A 24051-nucleotide genomic window follows, 5' to 3' on the forward strand; every position below is an offset into this window, starting at 1 on the left:
GAGAACGGCTCTGTCTAAACCCGGGGAGTGTGCCGCCGCCGCCGCCGCCGCAGGTCTCTGCCCTTCCTGGGCTCCGCTCTCCACTTTTGCCTCTGAAGGAGCCAGTCGGCGAAGAGGTGTTCAACTCGCTGACAGCGGCCCGGCTGTCGTGGCGGGAAGGAGACCGAGAGCTGCCATCTACTTCGGGGAGTGTCCACAGAAGGAGATGGATCCCAGGGTGGAGACAGGGATGGCGTCCATCCTGGGTGGCTGGATGGTCGGTAAGGCGGGAACGGGAACACATCGGACGGTCCAATCTAGGTGGCGGGTGGGGGGAGGGGTGTGTCGGGCAGGGAAGCGTTCCCGGTAACCTTCTGGCCACTTGGTGAGAGGACTGAGAGCGTCGGTGATGCCAGTCGAATACAATGTTGGCCAGAAGTCCACTCTGTCATCCCTCTGCCTCCAGCCCCCCACCCCCCCTGCTTGGCCAGACTGGCCTCCTCCATCTCCCTGCTCTGTCTCCTCCGCCGCCGCCGGGTGGTCTAGCTACCCGGACAGACGGACGGGTCCAGGTTCATTCTGACTTCTCCGCCTCCCGGGCGCCAGGCTCCGGCTCTCGGCTCCCCTCGGCGCACGAGACCACGACGCACTTGGCGCCCAATCGGCGGCCCTGGGAGACGCAGCCGGCACGGGACCTGGCCGGCGGCGGCGGGTATGCTGCCCGCGCCTTCGCCGGCAGGAGGCGCCAAGTGAAGGACCACGCCACAGGCCCTGGCCGGTGGCCGGACCTGTCGACGTAGACCCCAACCGGAGCCGCACCTCAGGAGGCAGGAAGGGGTGGCTTGGGGGCCGCGAGGTTTGTCCCGGCCGAAGGCGTGCCGCTGGAGAGTCGAAGCACGTGCGGTGGCCACGGCGGGCGAGAGTGGCTGCCCGGGCCACTGTGGTTTGGGGCTGAGGAAGAGCGGGAGCGAGGCGAGCGTCCGACGAGGAGGAGGAGGAGAGACGTCGGGTGGGCGAGGCGAGGCGAGGCGAGGCGAGCGAGGGCCAAAAGGTTGGCAGGGGCGCAGGTGAGGTGGCAGGGCTTGGGCTGGCCGTGGAGGGTGCCGGGTGGCCTTGTCGGGGGTCCGGGGCCGAGGCCGAGGGTAAGGGGCGAAGCGAGCGAGCTCTGGCGTGGGCTAAAGGGGTTGTGGAGGTGCTGGGGAGGCGGAGAGAAAGAAGATAAGGCTTCCCTGACCGGGAATCGAACCCGGGCCGCGGCGGTGAGAGCGCCGAATCCTAACCACTAGACCACCAGGGAGCGTCAGGCCTCGCGCCTGGCCTGCGCCTCCTGGACCCGGGGCCTCCATCCTGCCCGCGCGGCGCTCCTTGGCGCCAGCCCCTGCCTTTGGCAGGCCAGCCGCGCGCGGCCCCTGGCAATGCACGCGCCCTAGCGTTCTTCCTGCCCGGCTGCACCCTCAAAACACTACTGCGCGCGCCTCCTTCTCACACACACGCACACGCACACGCGCACGGCCGCGGGCCCGGCTCCCGGCTCCCGGCTCCCGGCTCCGGGCACGGAGGGCCCTGCGGTTCCGCAAAAGGTCGGCCCGCTGCGTTGGCCGGGAATCGAACCCGGGTCAACTGCTTGGAAGGCAGCTATGCTCACCACTATACCACCAACGCTGCACAGCCCGGGCTGCCCCGAGATGCCGGCCCGGGGCTCGCGCCGGCGCCGTCACGCCGCCGCCGCTGCCGCCGCCCGGCGCAGCCCTGCCCCGACGCCCCGCCCGCTCGCAGCTCGGCGCTGCCCCAGGCGCCGCCAACGGCCGCCCCGCGCCAGACGCAGCGGCCCTCGTCCGCCGGCCCGGCCGCCTCTGGGGGGCGCCCTGGCCGCCGTTCGACCCGACCAAAGCCAAAGCCGACCCCGACCCCGTCACGTCCCCCCTCCTCCTCCCTCTCAGGTCCTGCGGCAGCGGGCTCGGCCAAGCCCTTCTCCACCCGCGGCTCCGCGAGGCCACTTCCCGCACCGAGGCGGGGGACCCATCCGACCCCCGACCCGTCCCGGCAGCTGTGCAGCTGTGCGTCGCGTCGCAAGGAGCCCATTGCGCCAGCCACCTTGGCAGGGCCGCTCGTCGGGCGCCGTGGGGAGGAGCAGAGGAAGCCCTCGCTCGGCTGTGGCGAGCAAGCGCCCGGCGAGGAGGAGGACAAGGAGGGGAGAGGGGTCCGGGTGGGCGAGGGTGGGCAGCCGGGGCACGAGTCGGCGGCCTGCGCCTCGCTGGAGGGCGGGGGAGGGAGAAGAAGGGCCCTTGGGCGCAAGCGGCTGGACGGAGAGCGCTGCCGGCGACCAAAAGAGGGCGTCTTGCCTCCCCGTCGGGGAATCGAACCCCGGTCTCCCGCGTGACAGGCGGGGATACTCACCACTATACTAACGAGGACGGCGGCGGCCGCCCCGGCGCGCGACCGCTGTCCGGCTGCCCGCCGACGCCTACCCTGCCCTCGACCTTCTGCCCACCACGGCTGCCCGGCGCGTGCCCGGCCCGACCCGACCCGACCCCTAAACAATCGCGTCATTCGACAAAGCAGATCGCGACCCCGATCCGTACCCGGACCCGGACGCGGACCGGGGGCTGCTCAAAACTCCAGGCTCGCTGCCTGTCGCCTCCAGTGCGGGGATCGCGCCGGCAGGAAGAGGCCCGAGAGGGCGAGCAAGGCGGCGGGGAGGAGGTGGGCGCGCGCCGTGCCGCGTCCGGCGCGAGGAGAGGCGCGGGTGGGGGCTGGCGGCAGAGAACAAAGCAGATCGCCTACCCTGACCGGCATTCCAGCGCGGGCCAGGCTTGGTCCGGCTCCCGGCTGCCTCTGGCGACGCCGGCCATCTCGCCGCGGCCCTGAGCGGCAGAGAAGGCGCGGCACGGGCCGAGCCTGCCTCGGTGCCTCGGTGCCTCCTCGCCCGCCCCCTTGCGACCGCGCCTGCGCCCTAGCGCCCTCCACCTACCTGGAGCCTCTCTTGGAGCCCACCAGTCCGCCGCCTGCTCAGATGGAGCAGGTGGCCGCGGAGGGCGGCGGCCAGCATCGCGTGGCTGGTGGCGGCGCGCATCGGTTCATGGGTGGTTCAATGGTAGAATTCTCGCCTGCCACGCAGGAGTCCCGGGTTCGAATCCCGGCCCATGCAGCACCCTGTTCCCCTTTTGGTCCCGCCGCCCCAACGCCGAGAGAGGCTTCCTCTCTCCCGCGCTCAAGGCACCTGTCCCACACCTGCTGTGGCGCCCACCGCAGCCCATGGCCACACATTCTGTCCATCAGAATGGACTCTTTCGTCCTGGGAACAACGTTAAACTCTGTTGGCACAACCAGTAACAAGAAATTGATACATTGCATTCTCCTGGATGGTCACAAAGTCACTATCGCCCACAAGTAATTCAAATTAGTCCCACAGCATCATCACGATGCATACTCTGTATTCATTTTATCCTGCTTGGCTGTCAAATGTGATTTGCTTTCTTCCCCCACCTAGCCCGGATGGGCATGACCCTGGTTCCAGTCTTTTGTCATTGGCTGTTCCTGTCTCTCAGACACCCGCCACCAGTGATAGGGCTTTCTCCTCCCAGGCACTGACTCTGGTAGTTTGAATTAGGGAGTAACTGAGGCCTGAACAGAGTGCTCGATCCTACTGCCACAGAACACAGGGATTGAGCATGGTGAGAGCGGGTGGGCTAGTGAGCAGGGCAGTGAATACTCTGGTGTGGGCCCTGACACCTCTGCTCTGGGAGAAACACCTGGGTGGAGGCACTGACAGGGACTTTTCTGCATTCTGAGGTTTCCAGCAGGGAAAGCCCAGGAATCCACAGTTGGACTACATGGCCTCAATGCTCATTCTTGGAAGTCACAAGGAGGTCACATCCTTGGAGGTCACAAGACTTGGCATGGAGATCCCAGAGGGAGGTGACTCAGGCAGTCTGGTTGGGAAATGGTCTGACAGGGAAATGTACCAGCCAGGACAGCACCAGCTCACTAAGTTATCAGGCCAGGTGGGCCCCGCTATCTAAGGCATTAGGAAAGTGGAGATTTCTCCTCTATTCAACCTCTGCTGTCTGTTGGCTCAACACTCAAATCATCTCACCTTCAACTGAACTCACCTCACAACAAGGATATGCTCTGGGCAGCCTGCAATACCATGCTATGAGGAGTGGAGGGATGGTTAACAGTGGTATAGGGCTCTGAGTGCATTTGAATTGACCTTTGCTGGCTGAACACCTGCAAGATATTTTCCAAGACTGATACTCACATTCTCTTAAACACCACCATTTACCCTAGACGACCCCATTTCCAGACTTGTCCTCAGCAAGCTCACCTCCCAACATGGGAACACTGCTTTTCTTGATGGTCTTGACTTCTTTTGGCCTCTCTCTTCCAGTCAACTTCCAGCATGAAATCTTTGTGTGTTTGTGTGTTAAAATACACATAACATAAAATTTACCATCTTAAGCATTTTTAAGTGTACAGTTTGGTGGTATTAATTACATTCACACTGCTGCACAACCATCAGCATCATCCATCCCCATAACTCTTTTCCTCTTATAAAACTGAACCTCTATATCTATTAAACAATAACTACCCATGCGCCCTTCTCCCCAGCCCTTGGAAACCACCAAGCTACTTTCTCGCTCTTCTCTATGATTCTGACTACTCTAAGTACCTCATATAAGTGGAATCACACAGTGTTTGTCTTTTTTTGACTGGCTTATTTCGCTTAGCATAACATCCTCAAGATTCATCTGTGTTGTAGCACATGTCAGAATTTCCTTCCTTTTAAAGACTGAATGATATTCTATCGTGTGTATATACCGCATTTTGCTTATCCATTCATCTGTCGATGGACATTTGGGTTGCTTCCATGTTTTAGCTACTGTGAATAATCTGCTATGAACATAGGTATACAAATATCTCTTCAAGACCTTGCTTTCAATTCTTTTTGGTATATACCCAGAAGTGGAATTGCTGGGTCATATGGTAAATCTATTTTTAATTTTTTGAGGAGCCGTCATACTATTTTCCAGAGTAGCTGTACCATTTTACATTCCCACCAACAATGCACAAGTGTTCCAATTCACCACATGCTTGCCAACATTTGTTGTTTTCTGTTCTTGTGTGTGTGCGTGTATTTTTTGATAGTAGCCCCCAGTGGGTGTGAGGTGGTATCTCATTGTAGTTTTGATTTGCAATTCCCTAATGATTAGTGATGTTGAGCATCTTTTCACGTGCTGCTTGGCCATTTGTTTATCTTCTTTGGAGAAATGTCTATTTAAGTCCTTTGCCCATTTTTGAATTGAGTTGTTTGTTTTTTTATTGTCGAGTTCCAGCATGCAATATTATAGCCTTTCTCAAATGCAAGATTCTGTTGGTTACCCCCACTTTCCCTGGCTCTCACCAGATTCCAAGTGAAGGCTCAAGGCCTCCTCAGCAAAGCTAATGCTCTAAGCACTGACCATTCTGCCACTCACAGTCCCAGCCACTTCATCTGATTCCAGAGCAGAATGTCCAGAGACCAGCTTTTTAAATTGCTATCATAACTTTTAGGTTTGCAGCAATTTCATTGAATGGCTTCTTTACATCAACCCATTGGCTATCTGTGAATGCCAGATCAGCTTCTAACAACACCAAGGCCCAGCTCTTAGAATCAGGCGAGTTCCCAGATATCAGAGGCTTTTTAATCCAAACAAGGTCCTGTTCCAGTTATTTGTTATTGTGTAACACACCACCCCCTATTTAGTAACTTAAAACAACAGCTATTTTATTAAACTCATTGATTCTGTGGGTCAGGAATTCAGGCATGGCACAGCAGGGGAAACTTGTCTCTCTTCCCTAACTTCTGAGGAATTGATTCAAATGGCTATGTGAGACTGGAATGTCTACAGGATGGAACATGTCTGACTCATAGGCTGAAGTGCCTCAAATCTGGACTCAGCTGGAACTATCTACTGGAGCACCTACACCTCACTTCTCCACGTTGGTTGAACTTCTCCCAGCATGCTGACTAGGCTGTGGGAGAGAGTGAGAGGGACATCTAGAGATGGAGAGTTTCAAGACACCAAGGCAAAGGCTGCAAGCCATCTTCTGGCTGAGCGTCAGAAGTCACCTAGCATCTCTTGTGACCCAATCTATTGGTTATAAGCAGTCATTAAAGCCAGCCCAGGTTCAAGGAGAGGGGAATTAAACTACACCTTTTATTGGGGGAGTGGCAAAGTCATATTAATGAAGATATATGAGAGATGGGCAAAAATGTTGCCAGGAGCATTGGAAAATGCACTCTACCACATGTCCCAATATTGTATTTTGTTGGTGTGTTTTAAGGCCCTTTTAGTCTCTTTTAATTGAGAATAGTTCAACCACTTGCTTTGTTAAAGAAATGGGTTCTGTTCTCCTTCAGAATGTCTGCACTCTGAATTTGTCTAATTGCTTCCCCATGATGTCTTTTACCTTGTTTTCTAATGAATTTCTATGTATTTCCAGTAAACTGGAAGTTAGTTATTAAGGCTTCATTAGATCCAGATTTGACATTTTGGAAAGAACACTTCATAGATGATGCTACATGTATTACATTGTATCATTTCAGGAGGCACATATTACAGAATTGTTCCACTTTTAGTGATGCTAAGATTAATTAACGTATTCAGGTGGTGGTGGGAGCCTGATACCTCCATACCTCCAAAACTAGACCTTTCCCCTTAACAACACTAGTGGGTAATCTGTGGTGCAGTAGATGCTCTGACTCCCTGAAACAATTATAAAAGAAAACTTAGACACAGAAGTATTTTAAAAGAAAAAAGTCCGTCATCTAATACAAATACAGGTATTTAACTAAACACACAAACCCAAAATTACCAAGGTTACCAAGTTTATGTTAGTCTGTTCATGACGGCAAAACAGCAGATTTACCACGTGATCATCATATTTACAAGTCACAACATATCTCAGATATCAGAATTACAAAAATTAGGGATAAAATTGTTTTATTAGGGAACTCAAGTTGACAGGAAATAGTCCAGGTTTTGTTTTTCGGAGGACCAGAACTAGTCAAGATGATCTTGTTATCTCAGTTTCATCTCGGGGTACAATTTTAATTTTGACTGTAGTATGTGAAGTGGTGGTGATATTTATAACTGTTTTCCCCTCTGATTTAGGATCATGTACTGCATTGAGTGGTTACTCTCTCAATCTCAAAGAGTTCCCTAAGCTTTCATCACTTTGTTTGCCACTACATTGGGTTTTGGAAAAGTCCGGTCAAGTTATCTTCACTACCTCTTTCTAACTTTGCTGAGACTCTGCCAACTGCACCCTTGCCTGCCTCCCCCCCTACCCCTAAGCTTCACTGCCTTGCTCCACACCATTCCTACCTGTCCTAGCCACCCATCTGTTCCATTCTGCTTTTTTTGGCCCAGAACTGACTCCTAGCTTGCAATCTGGCAGTCCTCCAGCTGGCTACAATATACTTCTCTCACATGCCTGACCTGAGAATGCAAACCACTTATCCTAGCCACCTATAGGCTTCTTAGATGCATGCCCCCCCCGCCCTCCCCCCTTCATGGCCCAGCACACGCCAGGCATGGTGTCTCTATGCCCTGAAGCCTCTACAGAGCCCCTCCCTGACTAGCGAACCACACTCCCAGCCACTCTCAGCAAGCCTGACACTTCTGTGCCCGAAGTCCACTTGGACACACTGGACTCCTTCTCCCCACCTCCCAGCACTCAACAAATGGCCCTCCTCTTTTTTGTTCTTGGTTTTATGCCCTTTGTTGTATGTGTGTGTATGTATACACACACATTCAGCTTGTGTACCAGACAGTGAGTGCCAAGCACAGGCACATGTTGGAAAAGCCAGAAACGTTGCTGGAATGAGTGGTGAGATTCTTAAGGAAAAGGGCCCTATGTGGTTTGGCTGGCTCTTGTCCACCTCCACACCCCATGCCAGGCTCTAGCAGGTGCCCAGAATTCTGGCCGCAGTCTCCACCCGGCTGCATGCACACCAGGGTGGTCCAGGGGCAGCAGAATGTGCAGGTGAGCATCCTGGATGGAGACGCAACACAGGAGCAGAGGCCAGTTCGGGTAATGGAGAAAACAGCAGCAGAGACTCCTGCCATGTGCTAGGGCAGAGTGGATAACACGCAGTGTGGTCCAGTCTCGGAAGCCAAAATTTACCTGTCTCCTGTCTACCTGCTCTGCTCAGCTCCAGGAGTGACCAAGGAAGGAGACCAGAAAACATAGGTGAGAAATGGTGCCTTCATTTTGTCCTGCAAACAGCTAGCCAGAGTCCTTGCCTTCGGAGATGGTCCATGATGTACAAAGAGCCAGTCATTGGACTGTGCAGGAAGCACATGAAGGAGCCTTGGCTAAAAAAAATAATTTAACCCAGTCTAGATACTTGACCCCTAGCAGCAAGAGAGCTTCCAGTCTGCGTTTCCTGAACACCACCCACCTGAGAATCAGAATCCTCAAGACTTAGCCCCAGTTTACTATCCTGCTGCAGTCTTGGGCGTCCTCTACAAACCCACCATTTCATGGCTTTCCTGCTTGTTTCAAGACCCTCAAAACTTGGTGCTCCTTATTCTGACTCATGCATAAAGCCCCCTACACGTTCCCTTGATATCTTCCTGACCTTTCTACAGAAGTCAGCATGCTGCACTGCATGCTGAAGATGTATTTCTGTTATTGGGGTAGAGAGATTATATATTCATATTATCTACCTTAATATACTATATCCTCACTTATTTTTTCTGCTTGATTGTTTTGGACAGAGAGAGGTGTATTCAAGTCCACCAACATTACAGTGTTTCTATTATTTCTCCTTACATAAAATGTACATTCTTAAAAGTTTGTATTGTGTTATCTGGAACATAAATACTTATTAAATATCTTCACCATTAATTGTAGTCTTTAGCATTACAAAGTACTCTTCTTTGCCTCATTTAGTGCTTTTTGGCTTGTATATCTGATATGATCATGAACCCAGATTTTTTCATGTTTGTATTCTCTGGGTTTACCACTTCCCATCTGTGAGACCACACTTAGGTTCAAAAGGTCATTAGAAGAACTCACAGAACTCACTGAAAGTTATTATACTCACAGTTATGGTTTAATACAGAGAAAGGATACAGATTAAAATCACACAAGGAAAGAAGCAGATAGGGAATAATCAACGAAAGAACGAGACTTAGAGATTTCACCTGGCCTCTCACCTTGAAGTCATGGACAAAATTACTTTCCTAGCATCGATGTGTGACAACACCCATGGCTTACACTCGAATAGAGAGGTTCACTGAGCTTTGGTCCAGATATCATACTGGGGCTTCATCACCTAGGCAGGGTTGAGTTCTTATGTGGCTGCTCTCAGTCCCAGCCCTGTGGAGGTCAAGTGGTATGAGATGATAAGAGGAAACCCAAAACCTAAGCATAAATTAGGTTGTTAGACATTAGAGCATGGACTACCATCACTCTAATTAAAGACAATCTTATCAGGCCAGACATTCTGAGGGCTTGAATACTGCCACCAAGGGCCAAGGACAAGACAAAATCTCTCTCTGGCCAAGGATAAATACTTACTATAAATATATCTGTCAATTGTTAACACTGTGTATCATTTTAGGAGTGTGTCAGTTTTATACACCAGAGGGTAATATATTTGAAGTTTTATTTGAAAATAATCTTAAGTGAAGTAAAACCATTAAATATATTTTATTATAACCATACATGTAATCGGCTTCTGATGAAGTTATTTCATATTAGCATAATAATTCCATTTATAATATTCCTAGTAAACTGGATAATTAAAAAATATCGTTGTCAAGACATATGCACAATAACAAAAATACAGTGCAAAAAACTACAATTCCACTTGACATGCAGAAACGAAATTTTGTGTTAATAATTTCACACTTAAAGTAATTGTTTTCCCAGATGAGATGATATGTTATGAGGCATGCAGACACTCTTGTATCTAAAACGGCTGAGCAAGGCTGCCCAAGAAGATCCTTTTCTCTCCAATGAAAAACAAGGGATCTCCCATACTTCTGAGCAGGACCTACATCCTTAAAGCTACTTGCTAAAGTCTCTTTAAAAAGACGTAGGGTAGGATACAAGCACGAAAAGGACACTGAGGCAGTAGGTCTAAAGGGCTTCTACCTATCAACGTCATACTCGGATTGGAAGCAATGGGCACCGCAGACTTGAGGTTTTAAGCAGGCCATGGTCCAGTTACGACTCCGGGTGAGAGTCCAGATTCGGAACGGGACGAGGTCTGCTTGTCGAATGACGCGATAGTTTGGGTGTGGAGTCGAGTGGGGCACGTGCTCAGCACCTGTCGTGGGCAGGCGGTCGACGGCAGGGTAGGCGTCGGCGGGCAGCCGGACAGCGGTCGCGCGCCGGGGCGGCCGCCGCCGTCCTCGTTAGTATAGTGGTGAGTATCCCCGCCTGTCACGCGGGAGACCGGGGTTCGATTCCCCGACGGGGAGGCAAGACGCCCTCTTTTGGTCGCCGGCAGCGCTCTCCGTCCAGCCGCTTGCGCCCAAGGGCCCTTCTTCTCCCTCCCCCGCCCTCCAGCGAGGCGCAGGCCGCCGACTCGTGCCCCGGCTGCCCACCCTCGCCCACCCGGACCCTTCTCCCCTCCTCCTTGTCCTCCTCCTCGCCGGGCGCTTGCTCGCCACAGCCGAGCGAGGGCTTCCTCTGCTCCTCCCCACGGCGCCCGACGAGCGGCCCTGCCAAGGTGGCTGGCGCAATGGGCTCCTTGCGACGCGACGCACAGCTGCACAGCTGCCGGGACGGGTCGGGGGTCGGATGGGTCCCCCGCCTCGGTGCGGGAAGTGGCCTCGCGGAGCCGCGGGTGGAGAAGGGCTTGGCCGAGCCCGCTGCCGCAGGACCTGAGAGGGGGGAGGGGGGCCGTGACGGGGCCGGGGTCGGCTTTGGCTTTGGCCGGGTCGACCGGCGGCCAGGGCGCCCCCCAGAGGCGGCCGGGCCGGCGGACGAGGGCCGCTGCGTCTGGCGCGGGGCGGCCGTTGGCGGCGCCTGGGGCAGCGCCGAGCTGCGAGCGGGCGGGGCGTCGGGGCAGGGCTGCGCCGGGCGGCGGCAGCGGCGGCGGCGTGACGGCGCCGGCGCGAGCCCCGGGCCGGCACATCGGGGCAGCCCGGGCTGTGCAGCGTTGGTGGTATAGTGGTGAGCATAGCTGCCTTCCAAGCAGTTGACCCGGGTTCGATTCCCGGCCAACGCAGCGGGCCGACCTTTTGCGGAACCGCAGGGCCCTCCGTGCCCGGAGCCGGGAGCCGGGAGCCGGGAGCCGGGCCCGCGGCCGTGCGCGTGTGCGTGTGCGTGTGTGTGAGAAGGAGGCGCGCGCAGTAGTGTTTTGAGGGTGCAGCCGGGCAGGAAGAACGCTAGGGCGCGTGCATTGCCAGGGGCCGCGCGCGGCTGGCCTGCCAAAGGCAGGGGGCTGGCGCCAAGGGAGCGCCGAGCGGGCAGGATGGAGGCCCCGGGTCCAGGAGGCGCAGGCCAGGCGCGAGGCCTGACGCTCCCTGGTGGTCTAGTGGTTAGGATTCGGCGCTCTCACCGCCGCGGCCCGGGTTCGATTCCCGGTCAGGGAAGCCTTATCTTCTTTCTCTCCGCCTCCCCAGCACCTCCACAACCCCCTTTTAGCCCACGCCAGAGCTCGCTCGCTTCGCCCCTTACCCCTCGGCCTCGGCCCCGGACCCCCGACAAGGCCACCCGGCACCCTCCACGGCCAGCCCAAGCCCTGCCACCTCACCTGCGCCCCTGCCAACCTTTTGGCCCTCGCTCGCCTCGCCTCGCCTCGCCTCGCCCACCCGACGTCTCTCCTCCTCCTCCTCGTCGGACGCTCGCCTCGCTCCCGCTCTTCCTCAGCCCCAAACCACAGTGGCCCGGGCAGCCACTCTCGCCCGCCGTGGCCACCGCACGTGCTTCGACTCTCCAGCGGCACGCCTTCGGCCGGGACAAACCTCGCGGCCCCCAAGCCACCCCTTCCTGCCTCCTGAGGTGCGGCTCCGGTTGGGGTGGAGGGGAGGGGCCGGGGTCTACGTCGACAGGACCGGCCACCGGCCAGGGCCTGTGGCGTGGTCCTTCACTTGGCGCCTCCTGCCGGCGAAGGCGCGGGCAGCTTACCCGCCGCCGCCGGCCAGGTCCCGTGCCGGCTGCGTCTCCCCGGGGCCGCCGATTGGGCGCCAAGTGCGTCGTGGTCTCGTGCGCCGAGGGGAGCCGAGAGCCGGAGCCTGGCGCCCGGGAGGCGGAGAAGTCAGAATGAACCTGGACCCGTCCGTCTGTCCGGGTAGCTAGACCACCCGGCGGCGGCGGAGGAGACAGAGCAGGGAGATGGAGGAGGCCAGTCTGGCCAAGCAGGGGGGGTGGGGGGCTGGAGGCAGAGGGATGACAGAGTGGACTTCTGGCCAACATTGTATTCGACTGGCATCACCGACGCTCTCAGTCCTCTCACCAAGTGGCCAGAAGGTTACCGGGAACGCTTCCCTGCCCGACACACCCCTCCCCCCACCCGCCACCTAGATTGGACCGTCCGATGTGTTCCCGTTCCCGCCTTACCGACCATCCAGCCACCCAGGATGGACGCCATCCCTGTCTCCACCCTGGGATCCATCTCCTTCTGTGGACACTCCCCGAAGTAGATGGCAGCTCTCGGTCTCCTTCCCGCCACGACAGCCGGGCCGCTGTCAGCGAGTTGAACACCTCTTCGCCGACTGGCTCCTTCAGAGGCAAAAGTGGAGAGCGGAGCCCAGGAAGGGCAGAGACCTGCGGCGGCGGCGGCGGCGGCGGCACACTCCCCGGGTTTAGACAGAGCCGTTCTCACGTGTGCCGAGGAGCCCCTGTCGGCATGGGGGTGCTCACCGCCAGCGCAGGAAGTTCCCTCACCGGCCTGGCCGGGGTGCTGGGGGTGAGTGTGGGTGGGCGGGTGACAGAGCAGGATGAAGGTGTCTGTTCCCGTGGGTGGCCTCCCACGCGGGTCAGGGCACAGGGCCAAATGACCCCGAAAAGAGGGGACGGCCGTGAGCGTCGTGCTGCTCACGGGGGAGGTGTGGGAGGGCGTCCCGGGTGGGTCGGAGTGGAGCGTGGGCGGGGAGGTGCGGGGCTTGCGGGATGTGGCCGGGAGTGCGGCTGGCCGCTCAGGCAGGGGCTCTGCGCAGGCTCCGGGCGGTGGCGCACCTTGCCCGGCACGGGTGCCGCGGGGGTAGGTGGGGGTGGGGGTGGGGGCGAGGTTTAGGGTGCGGGTGGGGACGGAGCAGGGGTTTGTCCGAGGGCCCGAGGGAGGAGGACAGGACCGGTGGAAGTGTGCGTAGAGGGCCCGGGGTCCACGGGGTTGGTGGCGGAGGGATGGAGGGTGAGCCTGGAGGCTGGAAGGAACAGCAGGTGGCGGGCAGGGGCCGTGGGCCCTGGCGCGAGGAAGGTGGAAGGCCCCGTGGTGGGAGAGGACCCAGGCCGGCGAGACTGGTGTGCTGTGCTGCGAGGTGGTCAGGCTAAGGAGTAGGGTGAGAGGAGGGGTAGGCAGCAGGCAAGGGTGGGGAATTCAACTGCCCCAGAGACACAAGTGACCTCTCCCCACGACAAAGAGTCGGGTCTCAGGTGTGTGTCTGGGCTTGAGTTGAAAAGAGGCCAAAGGGACGAATGCAACCCGCGGTCCCCGGCCAAGCAGAATTTGGAAGGTGGGGGCCGCGGGTGGGGGCGGAGCGGGGAGGGGAGTGTGGGGCAGGAGAGGAGTAGGGGTGTCTGGTGGAGTAGGAGGGTGGTGAGGGGTGGAGGAGGTGGTGCTGGGGCTGGCGGTGCCGCTTGGGGTTTGCAGGCTGTGGTGCTGTTGGACCCGGGAGTGTGCGCGCTGGTTCTCGGGGTGGTGGTGCTGCCTGCGACGGGGTGTTCCTGGCGGCGGCGGTGACGATAGTGGTGGTGCTGGCGCTGATGGCGGTGGACTCGGTGCTGGCCCTGGTGGAGGTGACTCGGCGGACTTGGTGGTGGCGGCGGCGGAGGTGGTTTTAGTGGTGGAGGGGCGGGCCAGCGTTTGGGAAATAGAGCGGCCAAGCGGGAGAAGGTGAATGAACGCTCGCTGTGTGTGTGCATCGTGATGATATCGCGGAACTCTTCGGAATGAGTGGAGCGCGCGCCATCACGACTCGGTGACCGTCGGGGAGAATGCGGTGCATCACTCGTAGGAGTGGCAAGTTGCCTCCTACTGGTGGTAGGAACCGACACGGTCTGATTCTCGGAGTGGGGGTAGAGCGAGGCAGAGAGCGGGGGCGAACCCCCGTGACGGAGCGGGGCGTGCGGGGTCCAGTGTGTGGTGCAGGGTAGCCTTCCTCGAAGCGAAAGGCGTGAGCCGAGCGGGGTCACGGGAGCGAAGAGCAGAGGGACAAGGAAGGCGTGTGGGCACAAGAGTGGCTGAGCGGTCGAGGTGTCTGGGCACGGGGGCTTGGTTCCCCGCGTGGACTTTCTGTCTCCAGGGCGAGAGAGGGGGCTTGGGGGTGGGGGCGGGGGAGACGAGAGCACGTGGAATGTGCTGCGGTGGGCCGCAGAGCCGGTGTGGGACAGGTGCCTTGAGCGCGGGAGAGAGGAAGCCTCGCTTCGGCGTTGGGGCGGCGGGACCAAAAGGGGAACGCGGTGCTGCATGGGCCGGGAATCGAACCCGGGCCTCCCGCGTGGCAGGCGAGAATTCTACCACTGAACCACCCATGCACCGATGGCCGCCGCCACCAGCCGCCCGACGCTGGTCGCCGCCCTCCGCGGCCACCTGCTCCGTCTGAGCAGGCGGCGGACTGGTGGGCTCCAAGAGAGGCTCCAGGTACGTGGAGGGCGCTAGGGCGCAGGCGCGGACGCAAGGGGGCGGGCGAGGAGGCACCGAGGCACCGAGGCAGGCTCGGCCCGTGCCGCGCCTTCTCTGCCGCCCAGGGCCGCGGCGAGATGGCCGGCGTCGCCAGAGGCAGCCGGGAGCCGGACCAAGCCGGGCCCGCGCCCGAATGCCAGTCAGGGTAGGCGATCTGTGGGCGGGTGCAGCTGAAGGCCGACGTTCCCTTCGACGACCCACAGCCCGGTCCCAAAGTGCCTTGGGCGGCTGGCTTTCTTGCCGGTGCGCTGGGCGCGAGGGCGGGCACGGGCGGGCACGGTGCTCCGGCTGTGCGAGGGCGCGGGCGGCGGGGCGTGGGGGGAGCCGTCGGAGCTGGAGGCCCGGGAGCGCGGCCTCCGCCGCCGCCCGCCGCCGAGCGGGCCTCAGGCCAAGAGGCCAGGCCAAGTGCCCGAGCCTGGCTTCCGCGCTCTGGCCGACGGCCTCCCGGCCAGGGTCCGGCTCCGGTGCGTCGGTGGCGAGGCAGGAGCGCGGTCTCGGATCGGAGGAGCGCTGTGGCGGAGTGGCTGCCGGCTCGCGGGCAGCCCGCTGAGGAGCGCGCCGGTGTGGTGGGGTTCGGCCCCGGCTGCGGTTTCCCGCTTCGAGACGCGGTGTGGCCGCCGAGGGTGGCCCCGGCTGGGGGCCGGACGTTGGCGGGTGCGTGACGGGGGGTCCAGGGCTTCCGCTGGCTCCTCACTGGAGCAACCTTCCCGGCTTGGGCTCAGGTGCCAGGCAGGCCCTGTGCAGGGAGGGCTCTGTCGTTGGCTGGCGAGCAGATGGCTGCGCTGCGCGTGTCCCTGGAGGCAGGCAGGTGTGGCCAGGGCGAGGCCCCGAGGTGAAAAATCGCGGTGGGTAGCACAGGCCAGCAAGATGGGGACCGCGACCTCAGTAGGGTGTGGAGAGAATGGCATGGGCGGGCAGGCGGGCGGGGCTGGCGGCAAGGACAGAACGTCGGACGGTGTGCTGCTGGTTGCGCGAGTGTCAGGCTCTAAGAGAGTCGCTGTTCACCAGGCAGAAGTCGGAGGGTGACCCGTGGAGGGCTTTCTTCACGCAGGGCGCGGTGAGGGAGCGGCAGTGGGAGCGGAGACGGGAGTGGGAGGGAGGCAGTTGGGGAGGAAACCCACAAGCACGGAGCAGGGGCGTGGGCGGGGGCGGGGGCCGCAGGGATGGGGTCGGAGGGAGGTGGGGGCGCGGGGACAGGGAGGGGAAGCAGGGGAGGGAAAGATGTGGTGCAAAGTCCTGAAGCTTCCGCGTGCGGGGTCAGGTAGGAAGGGTGTGTGAGTGGGTGGGGAGCGCGTGCGTCCAGGAAGCCAGTTGCCAGGGGTTCAAGGCGCCGGAGCACCCTCCTGGGCTATTTCTGCCAGGCCGGCGCACGGGTCGGCAGGAAAGGTGGCCGTGCCTGAGCAGCTGGTGGGGCGAGAGGCGTGGAGTGTAGGGGCTGGACTTTGGAGAGGCGGCAAGAGCGCAAGCCAGCGACGGACGGTAAGGCGGTGAAGAGCTGCGACGGGGTGTCGCGGAGGCCCAGGACCCGGGCATTTGTTGGGCGGGCCAAAGGTGGGCGTGTCAGGAGTGGGATTCGAACCCACGCCTCCAGGGAGACTGCGACCTGAACGCAGCGCCTTAGACCGCTCGGCCATCCTGACGGCGGGCCTGGGCGCGTGTCCGCTCACCTGGCTGGGACCCGACGCGCAGAGCGGTGCCACCCTGGCCGCACGCGGCGCCTGGCGGGCCGCTGTGTGGGCGCGCAAGGGACGGGACCCGCGCGCCGACCGGCGGGGTGACTCGCCGGGCTCCGCCGCCCACACCCCTCGCCCACCCCGGCCCCCGCCGGGTCGCGTCCCCAGGTGCGGCCGTCCTCTGCCGCCAGCCCCCACCCGCGCCTCCCTCGCGGCGGACGCGGCACGGCGCGCGCCCACCTTCTCCCCGCCGCCTTGCTCGCCCTCTCGGGCCTCTTCCTGCCGGCGCGATCCCCGCACTGGAGGCAACAGGCAGCGCGCACTCGGAGCTTTGAGCAGCCCCGGGTCCGGGTCCGGGTCCGGGTCCGGGTCCGGGTCCGGATCGAGGTCGCGATCTGCTTTGTCGAATGACGCGATTGTTTAGGGGTCGGGTCGGGTCGGGCCGGGCACGCGCCGGGCAGCCGTGGTGGGCAGAAGGTCGAGGGCAGGGTAGGCGTCGGCGGGCAGCCGGACAGCGGTCGCGCGCCGGGGCGGCCGCCGCCGTCCTCGTTAGTATAGTGGTGAGTATCCCCGCCTGTCACGCGGGAGACCGGGGTTCGATTCCCCGACGGGAGGCAAGACGCCCTCTTTTGGTCGCCGGCAGCGCTCTCCGTCCAGCCGCTTGCGCCCAAGGGCCCTTCTTCTCCCTCCCCCGCCCTCCAGCGAGGCGCAGGCCGCCGACTCGTGCCCCGGCTGCCCACCCTCGCCCACCCGGACCCTTCTCCCCTCCTCCTTGTCCTCCTCCTCGCCGGGCGCTTGCTCGCCACAGCCGAGCGAGGGCTTCCTCTGCTCCTCCCCACGGCGCCCGACGAGCGGCCCTGCCAAGGTGGCTGGCGCAATGGGCTCCTTGCGACGCGACGCACAGCTGCACAGCTGCCGGGACGGGTCGGGGTCGGATGGGTCCCCCGCCTCGGTGCGGGAAGTGGCCTCGCGGAGCCGCGGGTGGAGAAGGGCTTGGCCGAGCCCGCTGCCGCAGGACCTGAGAGGGAGGAGGAGGGGGGACGTGACGGGGTCGGGGTCGGCTTTGGCTTTGGTCGGGTCGAACGGCGGCCAGGGCGCCCCCCAGAGGCGGTCGGGCCGGCGGACGAGGGCCGCTGCGTCTGGCGCGGGGCGGCCGTTGGCGGCGCCTGGGGCAGCGCCGAGCTGCGAGCGGGCGGGGCGTCGGGGCAGGGCTGCGCCGGGCGGCGGCAGCGGCGGCGGCGTGACGGCGCCGGCGCGAGCCCCGGGCCGGCATCTCGGGGCAGCCCGGGCTGTGCAGCGTTGGTGGTATAGTGGTGAGCATAGCTGCCTTCCAAGCAGTTGACCCGGGTTCGATTCCCGGCCAACGCAGCGGGCCGACCTTTTGCGGAACCGCAGGGCCCTCCGTGCCCGGAGCCGGGAGCCGGGAGCCGGGAGCCGGGAGCCGGGAGCCGGGAGCCGGGCCCGCGGCCGTGCGCGTGTGCGTGTGCGTGTGTGTGAGAAGGAGGCGCGCGCAGTAGTGTTTTGAGGGTGCAGCCGGGCAGGAAGAACGCTAGGGCGCGTGCATTGCCAGGGGCCGCGCGCGGCTGGCCTGCCAAAGGCAGGGGGCTGGCTCCAAGGGAGCGCCGAGCGGGCGGGATGGAGGCCCCGGGTCCAGGAGGCGCAGGCCAGGCGCGAGGCCTGACGCTCCCTGGTGGTCTAGTGGTTAGGATTCGGCGCTCTCACCGCCGCGGCCCGGGTTCGATTCCCGGTCAGGGAAGCCTTATCTTCTTTCTCTCCGCCTCCCCAGCACCTCCACAACCCCCTTTTAGCCCACGCCAGAGCTCGCTCGCTTCGCCCCTTACCCCTCGGCCTCGGCCCCGGACCCCCGACAAGGCCACCCGGCACCCTCCACGGCCAGCCCAAGCCCTGCCACCTCACCTGCGCCCCTGCCAACCTTTTGGCCCTCGCTCGCCTCGCCTCGCCTCGCCTCGCCCACCCGACGTCTCTCCTCCTCCTCCTCGTCGGACGCTCGCCTCGCTCCGCTCTTCCTCAGCCCCAAACCACAGTGGCCCGGGCAGCCACTCTCGCCCGCCGTGGCCACCGCACGTGCTTCGACTCTCCAGCGGCACGCCTTCGGCCGGGACAAACCTCGCGGCCCCCAAGCCACCCTTCCTGCCTCCTGAGGTGCGGCTCCGGTTGGGGTGGGGGAGGGTCGGGGCCTACGTCGCCAGGTCCGGCCACCGGCCAGGGCCTGTGGCGTGGTCCTTCACTTGGCGCCTCCTGCCGGCGAAGGCGCGGGCAGCTTACCCGCCGCCGCCGGCCAGGTCCCGTGCCGGCTGCGTCTCCCGGGGCCGCCGATTGGGCGCCAAGTGCGTCGTGGTCTCGTGCGCCGAGGGGGCCGAGAGCCGGAGCCTGGCGCCCGGGAGGCGGAGAAGAGAGAATGAACCTGGACCCGTCCGTCTGTCCGGGTAGCTAGAGCACCCGGCCGCGGCGGAGGAGACAGAGCAGGGAGATGGAGGAGGCCAGTCTGGCCAAGCAGGGGGTGGGGGCTGGAGGCAGAGGGATGACAGAGTGGACTTCTGGCCAACATTGTATTCGACTGGCATCACCGACGCTCTCAGTCCTCTCACCAAGTGGCCAGAAGGTTACCGGGAACGCTTCCCTGCCCGACACACCCCTCCCCCCACCCGCCACCTAGATTGGACCGTCCGATGTGTTCCCGTTCCCGCCTTACCGACCATCCAGCCACCCAGGATGGACGCCATCCCTGTCTCCACCCTGGGATCCATCTCCTTCTGTGGACACTCCCCGAAGTAGATGGCAGCTCTCGGTCTCCTTCCCGCCACGACAGCCGGGCCGCTGTCAGCGAGTTGAACACCTCTTCGCCGACTGGCTCCTTCAGAGGCAAAAGTGGAGAGCGGAGCCCAGGAAGGGCAGAGACCTGCGGCGGCGGCGGCGGCGGCGGCACACTCCCCGGGTTTAGACAGAGCCGTTCTCACGTGTGCCGAGGCCCCTGTCGGCATGGGGTGCTCACCGCCAGCGCAGGAAGTTCCCTCACCGGCCTGGCCGGGGTGCTGGGGGTGAGTGTGGGTGGGCGGGTGACAGAGCAGGATGAAGGTGTCTGTTCCGTGGGTGGCCTCCCACGCGGGTCAGGGCACAGGGCCAAATGACCCCGAAAGAGGGGACGGCCGTGAGCGTCGTGCTGCTCACGGGGAGGTGTGGGAGGGCGTCCCGGGTGGGTCGGAGTGGAGCGTGGGCGGGGAGGTGCGGGGCTTGCGGGATGTGGCCGGGAGTGCGGCTGGCCGCTCAGGCAGGGAGCTCTGCGCAGGCTCCGGGCGGTGGCGCACCTTGCCCGGCACGGGTGCCGCGGGGGTGGGGGCGAGGTTTAGGGTGCGGGTGGGGACGGAGCAGGGGTTTGTCGGAGGGGCCCGAGGGAGGAGGACAGGACCGGTGGAAGTGTGCGTAGAGGGCCCGGGGTCCACGGGGTTGGTGGCGGAGGGATGGAGGGGTGAGCCTGGAGGCTGGAAGGAACAGCAGGTGGCGGGCAGGGCCGTGGGCCCTGGCGCGAGGAAGGTGGAAGGCCCCGTGGTGGGGAGAGGACCCAGGCCGGCGAGACTGGTGTGCTGTGCTGCGAGGTGGTCAGGCTAAGGAGTAGGGTGAGAGGAGGGGTAGGCAGCAGGCAAGGGTGGGAATTCAACTGCCCCAGAGACACAAGTGACCTCTCCCCACGACAAGAGTCGGGTCTCAGGTGTGTGTCTGGGCTTGAGTTGAAAAAGAGGCCAAAGGGACGAATGCAACCCGCGGTCCCCGGCCAAGCAGAATTTGGAAGGTGGGGGCCGCGGGTGGGGGCGGAGCGGGGAGGGGAGTGTGGGGCAGGAGAGGAGTAGGGGTGTCTGGTGGAGTAGGAGGGTGGTGAGGGGGGGAGGAGGTGGTGCTGGGGCTGGCGGTGCCGCTTGGGGTTTGCAGGCTGTGGTGCTGTTGGACCCGGGAGGGTGCGCGGTGGTTCTCGGGGTGGTGGTGCTGCCTGCGACGGGGTGTTCCTGGCGGCGGCGGTGACGATAGTGGTGGTGCTGGCGCTGATGGCGGTGGACTCGGTGCTGGCCCTGGTGGAGGTGACTCGGCGGACTTGGTGGTGGCGGCGGCGGAGGTGGTTTTAGTGGTGGAGGGGCGGGCCAGCGTTTGGGAAATAGAGCGGCCAAGCGGGAGAAGGTGAATGAACGCTCGCTGTGTGTGTGCATCGTGATGATATCGCGGAACTCTTCGGAATGAGTGGAGCGCGCGCCATCACGACTCGGTGACCGTCGGGGAGAATGCGGTGCATCACTCGTAGGAGTGGCAAGTTGCCTCCTACTGGTGGTAGGAACCGACACGGTCTGATTCTCGGAGTGGGGGTAGAGCGAGGCAGAGAGCGGGGGCGAACCCCCGTGACGGAGCGGGGCGTGCGGGGTCCAGTGTGTGGTGCAGGGTAGCCTTCCTCGAAGCGAAAGGCGTGAGCCGAGCGGGGTCACAGGAGCGAAGAGCAGAGGGACAAGGAAGGCGTGTGGGCACAAGAGTGGCTGAGCGGTCGAGGTGTCTGGGCACGGGGCTTGGTTCCCCGCGTGGACTTTCTGTCTCAGGGCGAGAGAGGGGGCTTGGGGGTGGGGGCGGGGAGACGAGAGCACGTGGAATGTGCTGCGGTGGGCCGCAGAGCCGGTGTGGGACAGGTGCCTTGAGCGCGGGAGAGAGGAAGCCTCGCTTCGGCGTTGGGGCAGCGGGACCAAAGAGAACGCGGTGCTGCATGGGCCGGGAATCGAACCCGGGCCTCCCGCGTGGCAGGCGAGAATTCTACCACTGAACCACCCATGCACCGATGGCCGCCGCCACCAGCCGCCCGACGCTGGTCGCCGCCCTCCGCGGCCACCTGCTCCGTCTGAGCAGGCGGGGGACTGGTGGGCTCAAGAGAGGCTCCAGGTACGTGGAGGGCGCTAGGGCGCAGGCGCGGACGCAAGGGGGCGGGCGAGGAGGCACCGAGGCACCGAGGCAGGCTCGGCCCGTGCCGCGCCTTCTCTGCCGCCCAGGGCCGCGGCGAGATGGCCGGCGTCGCCAGAGGCAGCCGGGAGCCGGACCAAGCCGGGCCCGCGCCCGAATGCCAGTCAGGGTAGGCGATCTGTGGGCGGGTGCAGCTGAAGGCCGACGTTCCCTTCGACGACCCACAGCCCGGTCCCAAAGTGCCTTGGGCGGCTGGCTTTCTTGCCGGTGCGCTGGGCGCGAGGGCGGGCACGGGCGGGCACGGTGCTCCGGCTGTGCGAGGGCGCGGGCGGCGGGGCGTGGGGGGAGGCGTCGGGCTGGAGGCCCGGGAGCGCGGCCTCCGCCGCCGCCCGCCGCCGAGCGGGCCTCAGGCCAGAAGGCCAGGCCAAGTGCCCGAGCCTGGCTTCCGCGCTCTGGCCGACGGCCTCCCGGCCAGGAGTCCGGCTCCGGTGCGTCGGTGGCGAGGCAGGAGCGCGGTCTCGGATCGGAGGAGCGCTGTGGCGGAGTGGCTGCCGGCTCGCGGGCAGCCCGCTGAGGAGCGCGCCGGTGTGGTGGGGTTCGGCCCCGGCTGCGGTTTCCCGCTTCCGAGACGCGGTGTGGCCGCCGAGGGTGGCCCCGGCTGGGGCCGGACGTTGGCGGGTGCGTGACGGGGTCAGGGCTTCCGCTGGCTCCTCACTGGAGCAACCTTCCCGGCTTGGGCTCAGGTGCCAGGCAGGCCCTGTGCAGGGAGGGCTCTGTCGTTGGCTGGCGAGCAGATGGCTGCGCTGCGCGTGTCCCTGGAGGCAGGCAGGTGTGGCCAGGGCGAGGCCCCGAGGTGAAAAATCGCGGTGGGTAGCACAGGCCAGCAAGATGGGGACCGCGACCTCAGTAGGGTGTGGAGAGAATGGCATGGGCGGGCAGGCGGGCGGGGCTGGCGGCAAGGACAGAACGTCGGACGGTGTGCTGCTGGTTGCGCGAGTGTCAGGCTCTAAGAGAGTCGCTGTTCACCAGGCAGAAGTCGGAGGGTGACCCGTGGAGGGCTTTTTTCACGCAGGGCGCGGTGAGGGAGCGGCAGTGGGAGCGGAGACGGGAGTGGGAGGGAGGCAGTTGGGGAGGAAAGCCACAAGCACGGAGCAGGGGGCGTGGGCGGGGGCAGGGGGCCGCAGGGATGGGGTCGGAGGGAGGTGGGGGCGCGGGGACGGGGAGGGAAGCAGGGGAGGGAAAGATGTGGTGCAAAGTCCTGAAGCTTCCGCGTGCGGGGTCAGGTAGGAAGGGTGTGTGAGTGGGTGGGGAGCGCGTGCGTCCAGGAAGCCAGTTGCCAGGGGTTCAAGGCGCCGGAGCACCCTCCTGGGCTATTTCTGCCAGGCCGGCGCACGGGTCGGCAGGAAAGGTGGCCGTGCCTGAGCAGCTGGTGGGGCGAGAGGCGTGGGTGTAGGGGCTGGACTTTGGAGAGGCGGCAAGAGCGCAAGCCAGCGACGGACGGTAAGGCGGGGAAGAGCTGCGAGGGGGGGTCGCGGAGGGCCGGGAGCCGGGCATTTGTTGGGCGGGCCAAAGGTGGGCGTGTCAGGAGTGGGATTCGAACCCACGCCTCCAGGGGAGACTGCGACCTGAACGCAGCGCCTTAGACCGCTCGGCCATCCTGACGGCGGGCCTGGGCGCGTGTCCGCTCACCTGGCTGGGACCCGACGCGCAGAGCGGTGCCACCCTGGCCGCACGCGGCGCCTGGCGGGCCGCTGTGTGGGCGCGCAAGGGACGGGACCCGCGCGCCGACCGGCGGGGAGACTCGCCGGGCTCCGCCGCCCACACCCCTCGCCCACCCCGGCCCCCGCCGGGTCGCGTCCCCGGGGTGCGGCCCCCCTCTGCCGCCAGCCCCCCCACCCGCGCCTCCCCTCGCGGCGGACGCGGCACGGCGCGCGCCCACCCTCTCCCCGCCGCCTTGCTCGCCCTCTCGGGCCTCTTCCTGCCGGCGCGATCCCGCACTGGAGGCAACAGGCAGCGCGCACTCGGAGCTTTGAGCAGCCCCGGGTCCGGGTCGGGTCGGGTCGGGTCAGGTCCGGATCGAGGTCGCGATCTGCTTTGTCGAATGACGCGATTGTTTAGGGGTCGGGTCGGGTCGGGCCGGGCACGCGCCGGGCAGCCGTGGTGGGCAGAAGGTCGAGGGCAGGGTAGGCGTCGGCGGGCAGCCGGACAGCGGTCGCGCGCCGGGGCGGCCGCCGCCGTCCTCGTTAGTATAGTGGTGAGGATCCCCGCCTGTCACGCGGGAGACCGGGGTTCGATTCCCCGACGGGAGCCAAGCCGCCCTCTTCTCGTCGCCGGCCGCCCCCTCCGTCCCCCCCCCTGCCCCCAAGGGCCCTTCTCCTCCCTCCCCCGCCCACCAGCGAGGCGCAGCCCGCCGACTCGTGCCCCGGCTGCCCACCCTCGCCCACCCGGACCCTTCTCCCTCCTCCTTGTCCTCCTCCTCGCCGGGCGCTTGCTCGCCACAGCCGAGCGAGGGCTTCCTCTGCTCCTCCCCACGGCGCCCGACGAGCGGCCCTGCCAAGGTGGCTGGCGCAATGGGCTCCTTGCGACGCGACGCACAGCTGC

At 63.2% G+C, this 24051-nt stretch overlaps 1 protein-coding gene and 12 non-coding genes across 13 annotated transcripts; 5 read left to right on the forward strand and 8 right to left on the reverse strand.

The window, feature by feature from the left end:
• Nucleotides 1-1204: 1204 nt before the first annotated feature.
• On the reverse strand, nt 1205-1276 carry TRNAE-CUC (transfer RNA glutamic acid (anticodon CUC)). The gene has a single exon. It is a non-coding gene; the product is annotated as a tRNA-Glu (tRNA).
• A 293-nt stretch (nt 1277-1569) lies between these two features.
• TRNAG-UCC (transfer RNA glycine (anticodon UCC)) lies at nt 1570-1641 on the reverse strand. The gene has a single exon. It is a non-coding gene; the product is annotated as a tRNA-Gly (tRNA).
• A 680-nt stretch (nt 1642-2321) lies between these two features.
• TRNAD-GUC (transfer RNA aspartic acid (anticodon GUC)) lies at nt 2322-2393 on the reverse strand. Its single transcript has one exon. It is a non-coding gene; the product is annotated as a tRNA-Asp (tRNA).
• Nucleotides 2394-3056: 663 nt separating this feature from the next.
• Nucleotides 3057-3127, forward strand: TRNAG-GCC (transfer RNA glycine (anticodon GCC)). Its single transcript has one exon. It is a non-coding gene; the product is annotated as a tRNA-Gly (tRNA).
• A 7056-nt stretch (nt 3128-10183) lies between these two features.
• On the reverse strand, nt 10184-12466 carry LOC147917827 (uncharacterized). The gene is made up of 2 exons (XM_087417302.1): nt 11741-12466; nt 10184-10865 (listed from the first exon to the last, which is right to left on the reverse strand). Exons 1-2 carry the CDS (start codon nt 12400-12402, stop codon nt 10184-10186), a joined length of 1344 nt encoding a protein of 447 aa, XP_087273428.1. The 5' UTR covers nt 12403-12466.
• TRNAG-UCC (transfer RNA glycine (anticodon UCC)) lies at nt 11141-11212 on the forward strand. The gene has a single exon. It is a non-coding gene; the product is annotated as a tRNA-Gly (tRNA).
• On the forward strand, nt 11508-11579 carry TRNAE-CUC (transfer RNA glutamic acid (anticodon CUC)). The gene has a single exon. It is a non-coding gene; the product is annotated as a tRNA-Glu (tRNA).
• A 2145-nt stretch (nt 12467-14611) lies between the features above and the next one.
• TRNAG-GCC (transfer RNA glycine (anticodon GCC)) lies at nt 14612-14682 on the reverse strand. Its single transcript has one exon. It is a non-coding gene; the product is annotated as a tRNA-Gly (tRNA).
• A 1706-nt stretch (nt 14683-16388) lies between these two features.
• TRNAL-CAG (transfer RNA leucine (anticodon CAG)) lies at nt 16389-16470 on the reverse strand. The gene has a single exon. It is a non-coding gene; the product is annotated as a tRNA-Leu (tRNA).
• A 1329-nt stretch (nt 16471-17799) lies between these two features.
• Nucleotides 17800-17871, forward strand: TRNAG-UCC (transfer RNA glycine (anticodon UCC)). Its single transcript has one exon. It is a non-coding gene; the product is annotated as a tRNA-Gly (tRNA).
• Nucleotides 17872-18187: 316 nt separating this feature from the next.
• On the forward strand, nt 18188-18259 carry TRNAE-CUC (transfer RNA glutamic acid (anticodon CUC)). The gene has a single exon. It is a non-coding gene; the product is annotated as a tRNA-Glu (tRNA).
• A 2997-nt stretch (nt 18260-21256) lies between these two features.
• On the reverse strand, nt 21257-21327 carry TRNAG-GCC (transfer RNA glycine (anticodon GCC)). Its single transcript has one exon. It is a non-coding gene; the product is annotated as a tRNA-Gly (tRNA).
• A 1702-nt stretch (nt 21328-23029) lies between these two features.
• On the reverse strand, nt 23030-23112 carry TRNAL-CAG (transfer RNA leucine (anticodon CAG)). Its single transcript has one exon. It is a non-coding gene; the product is annotated as a tRNA-Leu (tRNA).
• Between the last annotated feature and the right edge of the window lie 939 nt (nt 23113-24051).

The sequence above is a fragment of the Ceratotherium simum genome, chromosome 2 (genome assembly GCF_057802395.1).
Source record: "Ceratotherium simum simum isolate JZ-2026a chromosome 2, ASM5780239v1, whole genome shotgun sequence".
Classification (NCBI taxonomy): Eukaryota; Metazoa; Chordata; class Mammalia; order Perissodactyla; family Rhinocerotidae; genus Ceratotherium; species Ceratotherium simum.

What these genes read in the sequence shown, in the direction of transcription:
- LOC147917827 (XM_087417302.1), bottom strand. Translation starts at nt 12,402, where the DNA reads ATGTTGGCCAGAAGTCCACTCTGTCATCCCTCTGCCTCCAGCCCCCCA. An exon ending in AAAGGTTGGCAGGGGCGCAG is followed by an intron (nt 10,866 to 11,740) that starts GTGAGGTGGCAG and finishes CCCCCCTCTCAG; the next exon opens with GTCCTGCGGCAGCGGGCTCG.